Source organism: Mesocricetus auratus, unplaced genomic scaffold (assembly GCF_017639785.1).
Source record: "Mesocricetus auratus isolate SY011 unplaced genomic scaffold, BCM_Maur_2.0 Super-Scaffold_100026, whole genome shotgun sequence".
In the NCBI taxonomy this organism is placed as follows: domain Eukaryota; kingdom Metazoa; phylum Chordata; class Mammalia; order Rodentia; family Cricetidae; genus Mesocricetus; species Mesocricetus auratus.
In genome coordinates this window covers 25791240-25805143 of record NW_024429207.1, presented here as the reverse complement: position 1 = coordinate 25805143, position 13904 = coordinate 25791240, and the positions used below count along the sequence as shown (strand labels likewise).

Sequence of the window (13904 nt, the reverse complement as noted above, 5' to 3'; positions counted from 1 at the left end):
GATTGAGTTGCCAAGTACAGTCTCAAGATTATAGCCCCCTCCCACTCCCCTCCGCCTCGCTCCCATTTCCAAATTTCTGATCTATTCATGGATTGAAATTCGGGAACCCTCCAGGCGATGCTCAAGCCAGACCAGACTGTAAAGTGGTTCTACTCCACTCCAGGCTTGTCCCGGGCTGCGGCTTGGGGACTACAAGGCCCAGCAGGCATCTGCAGGGGGAGGAGGAGGAGGTGGGACTAGCGCCGGGTGGGAGTGAGAGAGCGAGCCCTCGCGCCTCGCCGGCGCACAGCGCTAGGAGCGCTCCTGCGGGTACCGTTGTGGGGCCCTCGGTAGCGGGTGGCGCCGAACGGGAGCCAGGGCGCCGGTGCAGTCGCTGCGTGTCGAGGACCTGGACTGCACAGGGAGCTGGGCCGCAACGTCCGGACTGGTCGGACACTGTGCTTAGCGCATTGCGGCGACCTCGCCTTTCCCGGCCGCAAGCGCGCGCCGCAGCTGGAAAAGCAGCGGAGCCCGAGGACTTTTCTCCGCTCCCAGGGGCGCACCACACCAGTGCTGCAGTCAGTGCACACCGTGGCCCCCGGAGGGGCGATGGAACCCGGGCTGCCAGAAGCGTGAGGAGCCGCCGCCGCGTTCTGGAGAGCGGGGGGCGCACGATCTGGGGACCCCCGGCGGCGGACCCGAGCCCTCCCCCCCGCCCCGCCTCCGGGGCACCAGCTTCGGCTCCATTGTTCCCGCCCGGGCTGGAGGCGCCGGGCTCCGAGTGTCGCCGGGAGTCGTGCCTCGGCCGCGGAGCTCTCGCGACCCCGCCAGAAGAACCTGAACGGAACCCGCAGACGACCGGCCCGAGCGCAAGCCATAGACACCGGCCGCGCCACGGCGAGCTCTCCAGAGGCGGGACCGCCGCGCCAAGTGAGGTAAGAGTCGCCGGCGTCCGCAGAGCTGGCTGGCTGGGCGTCCCGAGCGGCCCCCGCGCTTCGCCTGCCGCAGCCTGCGCCTCCCTCCTCCGTTCCCCCCCACCCCACCCCAGCTCCACTCCCTTCCCGGCGCCCCTGTCCCTCCTCCTTCGGCCAGCGTCGCCGCCCGCGCCCCCTCCCCGCGCGGGGCCCGCCGCCGCTGCCCGCTGCCCAACTTTTCCGCCAACTCGCGCTCCCGAGCTGGCGAGGCAGCTGCAGCGCTCCGAGGCCAGACCCCAACCCTTCCGGGCGAGGAGAAGGCGGCGGAGGCCGTGGGTTCTCGCGGGGAGGAGGGCGGGAGTGGGCTGTGAGGTGTGTGTGTGTGTGTGTGTGTGTGTGTGTGTGTGTGTGTGTGTGTGTGTGTACACTCCATCTCTTTTGGTCCCGTGTGTGTGTGTGTGTGTGTGTACACACTCCATCTCTTTTGGTCCTTCCTGTGTGTGTGTGTTCACTCCATCTCTTTTGGTCCTCTTGTGAAGACACCCCGATTCATCCAGTGGCTCTGGGCACAACACCCCACATCTGGGACCTTTTCAAGTGCTTTTCCACGTCCCGGAAAGTCTGGGGTCCAGGTTGGGGGCTTGAGGAGGAAAGGAAGTGGCGGGGAAGGCTAGCTTGTCTTGGAATAGGTTGGAAGGAGGTGTCGTCACCAAATGGCTGAATCGGCTTTAGTGGAGAGCGAGAAAAGATTCCCCCTTTCCGAGGAGTGCTGGTGGTGATGTTCTAGTTAAGTCTTAGACCTAGAGGACTTCTGAAGGGGCCCGGGGAAGGGGAGGGGACTGCGGGGTCTGGATCGTTCTGGGAAGTGGGGGAAGGGATGAGGACTGGTCCGGTGCGGAGCCGGCCGCTGCCCGCCCGCTTGTTGCTTCTCTGGCCCAGACCCTCTCTCCGCGCTTCCCGCGCCTCCTCTAGTGGTGTCGCCGGCGGGATGAGACAGGCGAGTACCCATATTTTTGGAGGAATTTATCGACTCTTTTTTTTAAAATAGTGGGGTTTGCATTTACCCCCAGTGAAGCAGCTGTACACCTTGGGAGTGCAGGGAGAGTTCTCTCTTTTTTTGGGCCTAGAAGCTATTCACTCATTTGCAAAGCGTTTCGGCGGCGTTTTTCTCCCCTACCCAACCCCCCATTTCCCAGATGTAGCTGCCGCATCTGGTTCCGTTTCACCCTACACGGGTACACCGCAGCCACATTATTAAACATCTCTCTTCCTCCCTTCCCCCTCCTAAATTAAAGCTGAGATTCTTTCTCTGGTTCTTACCCCCAGCACCACCTCTAAAAATTTCTTGAGACGTGGAGAAGAAAGAGCTCTGGGTCGGAAAAGAAAAGAAAGTTGTGGATCGCAAGTGATTTTGGATTCCTCCACACTAGTACCTCCTGCTGGTGGCGAGCCATGGGTGGCCGGGGTTGTGCCAAGGGATCATCTTGAGAGATGAGGCCATAGTTCCCTGGACCCACTTGGGAGCGGCTTGCTTATTAGAGGTGGCCCTTGTCGACTGTTCTGGGCCAAAATAGGCCTTGACGTGTACTGGAACCAAAGCCTCGCCTCACCCTTTAATTATAGTTGAAGCGTCTGTCCCGTGTGGAGCCCACCTATCGCCACGCGTCCGGGTTCCTGGCGGGGTTCCATACTCGATCATACTCGACGCAGGGTGCAAGCAGGGTGCAGCGGTCGCCGCTGTGGCAGCCAGAGGCGCCTTACGTTTTCAGTGAGCTCCTTGGGTTGCAGCCCTTGGAAACTTAAAATGGGGTGTTTGACCGTTTAAACAATGACTTCGGGCTAGGGATGGAATGTCCATTTTTTTTTTTGTAATACTCTTTCGGGGGCGGGGACAGCAAAGCTTCCAAAGGGTGCAAAGTTGGCGTCAGGGTGGGGAGAATTGGTGCCTCTCCCCTCTCCAGTCTTTTAAATTGAAAACACTTCTCTGGTTTCCTCCTTGGGGCGGTAGTTTTGGAGGCTGTAATGAAATCGCACTTTCTCTAGACATGGTAATTAAGGTGACTGTTTCCTTCGGAGATGTACCCTGGTCTTTGTACCTCCGGACCAGTGCTTTTTTTGGAATAGTATCTAAATTGTAGAACCATTGGCCTGAGATGGTTGAGCAGAAAGTGGCTGTTTTCCTCCTTCCTTGGCCAGGCTCCGGGTTTCTCTGAGGCTTGTTTTAAAGCTAAGTAGCAGGGCCCCTGGGAGCGGCGGGCCATGGTCTAGCCAATTACCCCCACGCTGGGGTGGTGTCCCTTCCTTTCAGTGACCTAAGGCCGGCAAGCTCAACTAATACCAGCCAACTGTACTGTTGTCTCGCCTCCTTCCCTAATGGCTTGTTTACATATTTCCCCAGTTGGAACACACTCCTGAGACCCTGCTAACCCCTTACTACTGAGTGTTTGGGGACTGAGACGCTTTCTGGGACTTGGCTCCAGCAGGGACATTTATATATTTCATCAGTGACAAGCTACTTGAAATATGTTGCATTTACTCTTAGTCATAGCTGAGTGTCAGCTTTTCAGTGATGGGCCATGGTCTGAGAACCATGTGTACTTCCAATGCCAGTTTCAGAGGTATTTTCACAATGGGAGTTTGGGCAAACATGGGCATCACTTCCCTTGGTTCCCAGGTATAGTCTTAGAGTATTGTTTTTCTTGGCTGCAGGCCATGAAACACACTGGAAGGTACCCTTTGAATAGCAAGTGAAGCAAGGGGACAGAAGGAACAGAGGGGCATCACAAATGTCATCACTGTCTCCTTACAAAAGAAGATTAAATACATATAGGCATCCTAAACCGGAGCTAGCTTTACTCAGGGTGGACTCCAGATAAGAAAATTGAATGGAGCATTGGGTAGGCAGACTTCAACCTTGGAGACCAAAGGCAATCTGTAGACTTTGCTGCTTTTTGTTTTTTGTTGTTTTTGTTTTTTCTTATTTGTGTTATTGACCTGATGCAAGACTCTTAAAAGATTAGTTTGTGTGAAACCTGGGGTTTAGCAGTTAGTGTCTCCAAAGGCCCTTTCCTTTCATACATTTTTTTAATTCTTTTTTTTTTTTTTTTTGGTTTTTCGAGATAGGGTTTCTCTGTGGCTTTGGAGGCTGTCCTGGAACTCACTTGGTAGTCCAGGCTGGTCTCGAACTCACAGAGATCTGCCTGCCTCTGCCTCCCGAGTGCTGGGATTAAAGGCGTGCGCCACCAACACCCGGCCATTTTTTTAATTCTTAAAATTACATTTATCTACTCATTTATTTGTGTGCACATGGGTGCCACAGTGCTCCAGTGAGATCAGAGAATAGGTTGCCAGAAGTGGTTTCCAGGCTGGAGAGATGGGTCAGCAATTAAGAACACTTGCTGTAGCTGGGCAGTGGTGGCACACACCTTTAATCCCAGCACTCGGGAAGCAGAGGCAGGTAGATCTCCCTGAGTTTGATTCCAGACTGGTCTATAGAAGGACAGCCAAGGCTATACAGAGAAACCCTGTCTCTAAAAACAAAACCAAAAAAAAAAAAAAACCCAAAAAAACAAAACAAAACAAAAAAACACCCAAAACGAAAACACTGACTTTCATTCCAGAAGAATTGGGTTCAGTTCCCAGCGTGTTTATCAAACAGTTCACAGGAAATCTGTGTCTCCATAGCTACCTGCACTAGCATGCACATATACACATACATATATGTATAATTGAAAATAAAATCTTAAAAAAAATCTTCTCCCATGTGAGTTCACGCCCCCCCACCTGCTGATCTCTCTTGCTGGCACCAATGGCCCTTTCCTTGCCTCCATTTTGATGAATCTCTTTCATCCGAGTGGCTGTTGAAGAGCTTCCGAGGCAAATGCAGTATCACTTGTCATCCCTGCACTCTGGAGGGATGTATAACGGTCAGGGTTTCAAGGCCGGTCATCCTACATGCTGAGTTTGAAGCCAGTGTGGGCCTCCTGAGGACCCCTCTGCTTCCTCCCTGAGCCCCAGGAGGGAAGGGAGTGAGAATTGACTCCCGTGTCTTCCTATGAAAAGGCCTCACTTTCATCACTTAAGAGGAGTTTAATTTCTTCTCGGGAAATTTGTCTTGGGTTTCTCTTTCCCAGGGTTCTGGAAGGGGCCTAACTAAATGCACCCAGGAGTCCAGATGTGGGTCTTTAGCGAAGGTGCCGGTGTTTCCAGAGGGATCAAACACCTCATACGGGATGGGATATTTGTTTTCCCCCTCAAGTCTGAGTTGCTCTTAAATAGGATTTCTGTACTTACTACCACCCCTTCAGAAAGACACTTTATTTGTGGGCACATGCAGCACCCCAACCCTGGAAATAAATAGAGTTCACCTGGATAAGGGATTCCAAGAATATAGCAACACTCCTCTCCTGTATCTGTCTTCAACAGCTAAGCCTCTACATTGTTTCACTTTGCTGTGTTTTTGTTACTGAGTTTGTTTTTTGTTGTTACATTTATTTACCTGTACGAGTGTTTTGTCTACACTGTATGTATGGTGCCACCTGCATTTCTGATCACTAGGAGTTCAGAAGAGGGTGTCTAGTTTCCCTGAAACTGGAGCCACTTTGTGGTGCTGGGAACTGGACCTAGATCTTCAAGAGCAACAAGTGCAGGGAATTCTTAAGCTATCTCTCTAGCCTGTTTGTTTTTTGAGACGGGTTCTCATATAGGCCCAGGCTGGTCTCAAGCTTGAAATACTCCTGTCTCAGCCCCTTGAGTGTGAGTGAGATGATACACACACACACACACACACACACACACACACACACACACACACACACACACACACACACACACACACACACACACCCCTAACCGCCAGACTGCTATTACTGGTTTTTCAGTACAAAATGTTTTTAGATGCTCTTCATATGTATGAAGGCACACGCAGTGCACAGACACACAGGAGTTTACTTTGTTTCATCAGGGAATTATTGAACCCAGGGTCTTGCACTTGCTGGGCAAGCAGTTTTACTGTGAAGCTAAACCCCCAGCCTGTTGTGAGTCATTTGGATACCTTTTAACAAGATGCAACACTCTCAGCCACTTGGTCTCAGAGAGACCCACAGCCAGCCTCTGCGGATGTGTCTTCCTTTCTGAAAGCCTGTTTCTTTCTCTTAATCCCCATGCTTAAAATATTTTTAAAAAACCAAACTTCTTCATAAAGCACGAGCAAACAATTAGCATTTCTTTCTCTTTTATTTCTATCTATGTGTAAGTGTGTGTCTGTGTCTGAGTGTGAACTTGTGTCACAGAACTCAGAACCTAGCTCACTAGAAGGAACGACGGCGGTTGTCATCTACAGCAGCAAACTGAGTCATCTCCAGCCCCACAATTAGCATTTCTTTTGTACCAGTTACAATTTTGTAAGCAAACCTGCCCTAGTGTCTAAAAATGTTTATTAAAGTGATTGCGAGGGAAAAGTTACCTCTGTTGTTCAATAAGTTGTATCCCAGTCTAAAGGGATTCATACTTCTGTATCACGGTCCTCAACTCTGGGGCCTCAATATGTTTAGAGCATTTACTTCTCTGGTTAGCACGGGGAACTGACTGTGGCTTTTTTCCCCCCTCCCTGATAATCTAATCTTTTTTCTTGAAGAATATATGCAGGTTGAGAAACCTGGACTCCCGGAAGCTCATGTCATGTTGTCATTCAAAGAGTCCGGGATCTTGCATGTGGATCTTTTCTGGCAAGGCCGAATCAAATATCCTAGAATCCGAACAACTTCAAAATCTGAAACATGCATGGTTCCAGACATTTCACAAAGAGGATGCTAGGCCTGGGTTTATGTCTCCTCAGTCTCACTTGTCTTCTTTCATTCCATTCAGCATAAAAGCCTGCTTCTCTTAGGTACATGCTGAGGGTATTGGGAAAGGGTGGTAATTAGTGGGAAATCAGAGGGTGGGGCTGAGGAAGCAGAGCTTTGTGAGATGGGGTTCACTGATTAGGTTGGACCTGGCCTAATTATGGAAGAGGGACACTTGCACAGACCTGTAAATACAGTAGGAGCCTCCTTAAGTTTTGGGGTGATAGTATCCCCATTTGAAAGTATTTGAAAAGAAAGAGGTGAAATCCACTTTAAGCTTACTTGTTTGGGTTTTAAGAATACATTGTATTCATGTTATGTTTTAGTAACCCTATTATTGACATTTCTAAAATACCATCCTTTGCATGTCATCAATATAAAAAAAAGTAAGAGTGCTGGTAACTGAACCTAGTGCTTCAAGCATGCTAAAGTACACATTGTACCTGGTCCTGACATAAAAAATTTGGTAAGATCTTTTATGTTTTTCCCCCCTTGTTAAATGTTCACGTACAGTTTCTGTTTCTCACTTCTAGCACACCCCAGTTGGCAGGAACCATATTTCAATAGCTCAACAGCTGCATGTGGTCAGGAGTCACCAGATTTGCTAAGTCTAGAGGGCGAAGGGTGTGGAGATGGAGTGTCACAATAGCTGTGGGAAGTCTGTGCTCTATGGGAGAGTGTTGTCAAGGGATGACTCCCAATACAAGGAGTTTGGTGTCTGGAGAGATGCCTCAGTGGTTAAGAGCTCTGACTCTCGGGGAATCTCGGTTTGGTTCCCAGCACCCCCACACGGTGGCTCACAATCTCTAGCTCCAATTTCAGGGGGATCTGCTACTCTCTTCTGGCTTCTGCAGGCATACACATGGTACCCAGACGTTCAAGCATGAAAAACACATAAAATAAATAATTCTAATTTTTTTAATTCAAGTTTACTGTTATTTCTTCTGTTAAGCTACTGCTGTGGAGGGCAGGCTCTTCACTGTGCTGTCCACTTACTGAGCTGTAACCACCTGTGACGTAGGAAGACAAACACTGTGGTCTCTTTCAGGTGGGAAGTTCAAGCCCGGCATAAGCAGCTGTCCCAGAGTGGCAGTGTCGTTTGTCATCAGTGAAATTGTCCGTCGACTGCCTTCTGTAGAGAATAGGAAGATGAAGACCTAGGGCCTGAAGAGATGGCTCAGCCATTAAAAGCTTTTGCTGTTCTTCAGGAGGACTGGAGTTCCATTCCCAGGACCAACCTCCTGTTGATATAGCTTTATATAGTATACTATAGCGGGTATGATGTCCTCTCTTCTGGACTCCTCAGGCACCCATACACATGTGCGCGTGCATGCACACGCGCACACACGCACGCACGCACACAGAGAGAGAGAGAGAGAGATGCAAGTGTGTGCACTTGCAAGTAAATTCCTTAAGAGGAAGATGAGGAGGAGGAAGACGACGACAAATACTTGGCCCTCAGTGCAGCAACTAATTCTCTTGCAGAGAAACTTGATGTTAATAGATTCTTTACACCTTCAGAATTTGAAGGACCAAGGCCAAGTGTCCCAGGCCCTGACTTCCCACTAGATGCCCTGAAAGTTCTTTTGTGTAAGTACTTTAAAAGAAACACACTCAGTTTCTTTCACGCTGTCCATTTGCTCCTTGTAACCACCCAGATGTAGTCAGGACAGATATTTTAGCCTTCCCACAAGTATGAAAACTGAGGTCGTGTGGTCTCCTCATTGCCCTCCATTGAAGCCTTCCTCGTCTAGACGAACTGGGCTTTGAGTTCTGGGAACCTCAACAGATAGTGGAGAGAATGGCGTGGAAACACATGCAGCACTGTGGGGAAACTGTTGCGCACACCTACAAGGCTACCCCTGTCAATCGATGAAGGAAGGAGGAAATCCTTAAGAGCGAAGATGTCAGTCTCCAGGATTCCAAGTAGCGTTTGGATTTGTGGTTGTGCGACAGAATGTCCTGCAGATGTGGAGAGTGGTGCATGTACCCAGCAGCCTTTTCATTCCTGGAGTTGGCACCAGGAGGCCAAGTGTCTATAGCTTCCCTTTGGTGTGCTGTTTGAGGCCTAGAGGGCAGGAGAGGGAAAGGCAGGAGGAACTCTTGTACCTCTTTTGGAAATGAGTCAGAGAGAAGGTGCCAAAAGTCTGACATGTCTGAAGTGCACTCGTCACCAGGGATGAAAGGGCATAGGCTAGATACCTAGGAGGAGGTAGGTGGGCAGACATCTCAGGGGACAGGGTGACAGGTGGAAGCTGCCATCTGCTGCAATCTAATCAATCATATCATGATGACACTACCTCCTCCCACCCGCCCTGTGTTGATACTAAGGTTTAGTAGTCACTGTTACTGTGGGACCAGGTTCTTGTTGTCAAGTGTGCCGTTCTGGATAACAGCCGCACACTGATTAGATATATCTTTGGAATGTGTGACATGTGGGTTCAGAGGCGTCTTCGGGTGATAGTTACTTCTATACTTGGCTTGAGATTGTGCCTGACCCTGGGGCCTGCAGGGCCCTGAGTGATTGGTTTCTAAAGGTCTTTCTGTCCACCAAAGAAACAGAATCAGTAACTTGTAATTTCCAGTATTAACTTGGATTTGTCTTTATTATCCCCTTGGTTTCTCTAGTGTATGGGAATCCTCCCGTATCTGCATCAGGTAGAGAGCTACTTTTTGGTTTGTTTTTTGTTTTTTCCTGTGTTGGGGATGAACTCAGGGTCTTCCTTATGCAAGGCAGTCATTCTTCCTCTGAGCTGTATCCCAGTTAGGTGTGGCCAAATTATTTTCATTCTCTCATCTTGAATTAATATCCCCCAAACCTGAGGATCAAGTTGCTAACAGCTCTATTTCCTTGGGCAAAGTACTAAAGTTCTTTTTTTTTCCCCCAAGACCATGTAGCCCTGGCCGTCCTGGAACTTGATTTGTAGACCAAGCTGGCCTCGAACTCACAGAGATCTGCCTCCTGAGTGCTAGGATTAAAGGCGTGCACCACCACCACCCAGTTTAAACTAGTAATTAAGTTCTTGGGCCCTCAGTTTCTTCATCTCTTAGCAGAACTAGTACTATTCCTTAGAAACAGAGAGGGAGGAATAAAGTAAATTTTATAGTTATAAATGTGTTTTACTTATATAGAGTCCACAGAGTATTCAGTAAATATTCCTTCTATTTCTAGTCCTTTTCCTAAATTCAGAAAAGAAACCCAGAAGAGAAATATTGATTTCGCTTTTGGTTTGAAATTATTAATTAATTAATTATGGTAAGTCTTTGGAGGCAGCTAGTGGTAGTGCATACATATTCTGATGACCAAGATTTTGGGGGTTTTATGGGAGCCAGGACTGACTCATTAGAGAGGGGCCCGGCCTGGTTCAGACAGAGGCAGAGCTGAAACACCACATTAGAGCATATTCCGGAGGCAGATTCTCCAAATAGTTTAGATGGTTTCCTGGAGCATTGGAAGACAGAAAACACCTGGAAGACAGTGATGGTCACCCCACACGTAGTGCCCAGCAATGTGTCACTTGATAGTTGTTTTACCGTCAATCATCTATTCTTTAGGACCGTAGGAAGTTGTTTTAAATTTTACCACCACCAGTGAGATGGCTTATCAGGGAAAGTTGCCTGCCTGCCAACCTGAGGTCAGGTCTCATAAGCCATGTAAAGGTAGAAGGAAAGAACCGACTTCATGGAGTTGTCCTCCGACTTCTGTGTGTGTGCTGTGACAGACACAGTCATGTCCTCACATACACACACGCAACAATAGGAAATAAAAGAAAACATTTAAAATATCAAAAAAAAATGCCTTCATAAACCTGAGAAGGGTCAAGGGCTACAGAATCCACAGCTTTAGCTAGGGCTGTTTGAGTCAGCCTCTGCAAGTCCTTGACTGTGCCTGACTGTGTGCAGGGCTCTGGTCGCCCACCTCACCCCCACGTCTCTACACATGGCTGTCAGGCATCCACCATCACCGCCGCCACCATCCAACCTCAGAGGCAGCTGGATCCTCCTCACAGTGTCCTGTTCTGTCTTCACCCTAAGTAGTGGTAAAGCATGTGTTCTCTGGAAGGGAGGCTGGTAGAACGGGAGGTGCCGGTGATTTAGAGGCACAAAAAAAGACCCCGGAGAGCTAGGGATGGATCTTTGGGGTGGAGCACTTGATTAGCCTGTGAACAGCCTTGGATTCCATCCCTCGTGGGGGGTGGGGGGAGGAAAAAGAAGTCTTCTGGCGTCGTATTGCTTATGTCTAGGGAGATTTATCAAGGTTTCCATATTCCTTGTGACCTATTTGCCTCCTGTTTCTGTTTCTTTTGTTTCTTATACATAGCCTTGGCTGTTCTGAACTCACTGTGTAGACCAGGCTGGCTTTGAACTCACAGAGATCTGCCTGCCTCCCAAGTACCACCACCACCCTGTGTGCCTTCTGTTTCTTGACTTCTTCCCTTACTCTTTTTGTTTGTTTGTTTGTTTGTTTTGTTTTTCTAAGACAGGGTTTCTCAGTGTGGCTTTGGAGGCTGTCCTGGAACTTGCTCTGTAGACCAGGCTGGCCTCGAACTCACAGAGATCCTCCTGTCTCCATGTTTCCCCACTCTTTACCTCTCTGCTTCTCACCAGACTGATTGTCCCAGATGGAACAAAGTCTTGTGCCTGGGGAGTCATCAGATTCCTGTCTTTTGAAATGGTTGCACAATACTTAAACTTGAGGCAGGACCTGCTATTTGTTTTGCTCAGGTCAGCAACCATCTGCAAATAGTGCGTGTGTGGCCGGAATTGGGGTGGCAGGAGTGGGGGTGGGGGTCACACTGATCCACCTTCCTTCCTTCCTTCCTTCCTTCCTTCCTTCCTTCCTTCCTTCCTTCTTTCTTTCTTTCTTTCTTTCTTTCTTTCTTTCTTTCTTTCTTTCTTTCTTTGTGGCAGGGTCTCTCTGTGTAGCTTTAGCCACCCTGGAACTCGCTCTGTAGACTAAGCTGACCTTGAACTCACAGAGATCCACCTGCCTCTGCTTCCTGAGTGCTGCAATTAATTAAAGGCGTGCGCCACCACTGATCAGCCATTATAGCCTTCCATCTGCTTTCAAATCGAGAGATAAAGGCCTTTACTCTGGGGCCTATACATAGTCTTCCATCTGCTTTCAAATTGAGAGATAAAGGCCTTTACTCTAGGGCCTTCACAGGGGCCTAGACACCTTTGGGATCCTGAGCTGAGCTGGAACTGAAGCCCGGGCCGGGACCTGAGCTGCAACTGCCCCCTCAGCCTTGGTTGGGCCTTAGTCTTTGGTTGGCACAGCCGGCAACCTTTGGCCATGTAGCCACAAATCCGATTCCCAAACTTGGGGTGGATGATAAAAGCAAGTCTGCCTTTGGTTGGGATTCTTTGGCGTCTTAGCCTCCTTAGGCTTCAGAAGAGCCTTTATAGCCTCAGCCAGTGCTCTTGTTACCTTTGTATTGCTTGCCTGCGTCTTAAAAGATTCATATCATTGTAACTGGGGTTTGCTGGGGGGCGGTGTGTCGACAGGGTTTCTCTATGTTTTCTTGGCTGTCTCTATGTAGACTGACCTTGAATCACCTGCCTTTGTCCCAAATGCTGGGACTAAAGGAATGCCCCACCACACCCAGCTTTGTGACTGGGGTTTCTCGATGCCATTTCCGTGCATTTTGGTCACAGTGTGGCTCTTTGGGGCTCTCACGAGCCCCTTCCCTTCCACCCCACTAGGCAACTCAGTCTGTACTCAACACATAGCTGTAGAACTGAAGGGTGGAGCCCAGCTTCCCTTCACTGTGACAAAAGACCTGAGGCAATCAGGTTGAAAAGAGAGAAAGTTTTGTAGATTTCACTCCCTGGTTGACTGTTGCTTTTGAGCTCACCTTATGGTGGGATGAAAAAAAAAATGTCTTCAGAGCTTGTCGGGGCTGTGCATTCACTCAGGCCTGGAACAGAAGGGTGAGGAGGGGTGTGAGACTGGATTTCTATAACCTTCTTCAAGGGCATGCCCCCAGCTGACTTAAAACCTCCCACCAGGGTCTGTCTCTCAACCGGCCCATCACCTCCCCAAAGGGCCCCATGGGGGACGGTGGGGGGGGCAAGCTGTATTATGAGCTCAATTCCCTTTGCACCTTAAAAAGCGCTTTGTTATTTCCAGCATCCTTCTGGGCAGGCTGACCGTGGACACGATGCACTTTCTTCTTTTCCTTAACCCCCAGCCCCCAACTTGTATTATAGCTGTTGTTTCTTTCCCCAGAGTCAGCTTGAGGAGGCAGATCAAGCTCCCGCTGAGTATCCATGGCGGTGTGGAGCCTCGTCACCAACCTCTAAGTGCAGATCTGGGATGTGGGGCTGGAGGACCCTCCTCTTCTGGGCTGTGCTGGTCACAGCAGCACTCTGCACGGCCAGGCCAGCCCCGACCTTGCCCGAACAAGGTAAGACCACAGGCTGAGGGTCAGCTGGACCCCTGAGCTGAGGAAACAAAGGTGGGGGCTGCTGGGAAGACTTCTTCCTTGGAGGAGCAAAGGGCTCCTTTCCCAGTGGTAAAACGCCGAAAACATCTGGGCTGATTTGGGCTTGGAGATATATATGTATATATCTCCAAACATGCAATATACATGTTTACCAGAGGTAGGGATCATGAAGGCTAGTGACATCCACTTACCAGAGGTGAGGTACTTGGGATAGTTTATGCTTTTTTTCTGGAGAAAAAAAATGTAATTAGGTCTTTAACTCAAGTAATCGTGAAAAGGGATGTGTTGCAGTGGGAAAGAGTGTCATGAATGTAGATTTAGAGGAGACATTCTAAAATAAGAAGAGCTTGGTAATTGACCTCTGCCTTTCAGAAAGCTGTTCCAGAGATGCATCTTCTGTAGGCTGAGCAGTCACAAACACACGCCTTTTTGGACTTTGTCTTCCTGCTCTTGTTTGGGGACTTGATGGACAGTTTGCTTTGGAGATGGCCTTTTTGAGGGACTTGGAGGAGACAGAACCAGGAGGGATCATGGGGCATTATGAGGCCCCCTGGCCTGTGGTGTGTGGTTGTAATCCCCAGAGGCTTCTTCTGCTGCTCGTAAGATACCTGAGGGACATGGAGGATAAACATTGGGATATCTCTGCTGTCAAAAGGCAGTGAGTGTGGCTTGAGAGTTAGTGGCTGGTCACAGAGAAGGCTTGAAAATAGTGGGCTAAA

The 13904-nt window shown here is 49.3% G+C and overlaps 1 protein-coding gene across 9 annotated transcripts in view; it reads left to right on the top strand.

The window, feature by feature from the left end:
• Nucleotides 1-268: 268 nt before the first annotated feature.
• The window catches only part of Fgfr1 (fibroblast growth factor receptor 1), a 55023-nt gene continuing 41387 nt past the window's right edge, over nt 269-13904 (top strand). For 5 of the 9 annotated variants that reach the window (XM_040731968.1, XM_013110822.3, XM_013110820.3 and 2 more), the window contains exons 1-2: nt 269-914; nt 12969-13146. In XM_040731968.1, coding sequence (XP_040587902.1) covers nt 13056-13146 — 91 coding nt within the window. In that variant the 5' untranslated portion in view covers nt 269-914; nt 12969-13055. Of the gene's footprint in view, nt 915-1206; nt 1226-12968; nt 13147-13904 lie in introns of those variants that run through there. The other 4 variants (XM_040731971.1, XM_021225138.2, XM_021225137.2 and 1 more) reach the window with 2 other exon arrangements.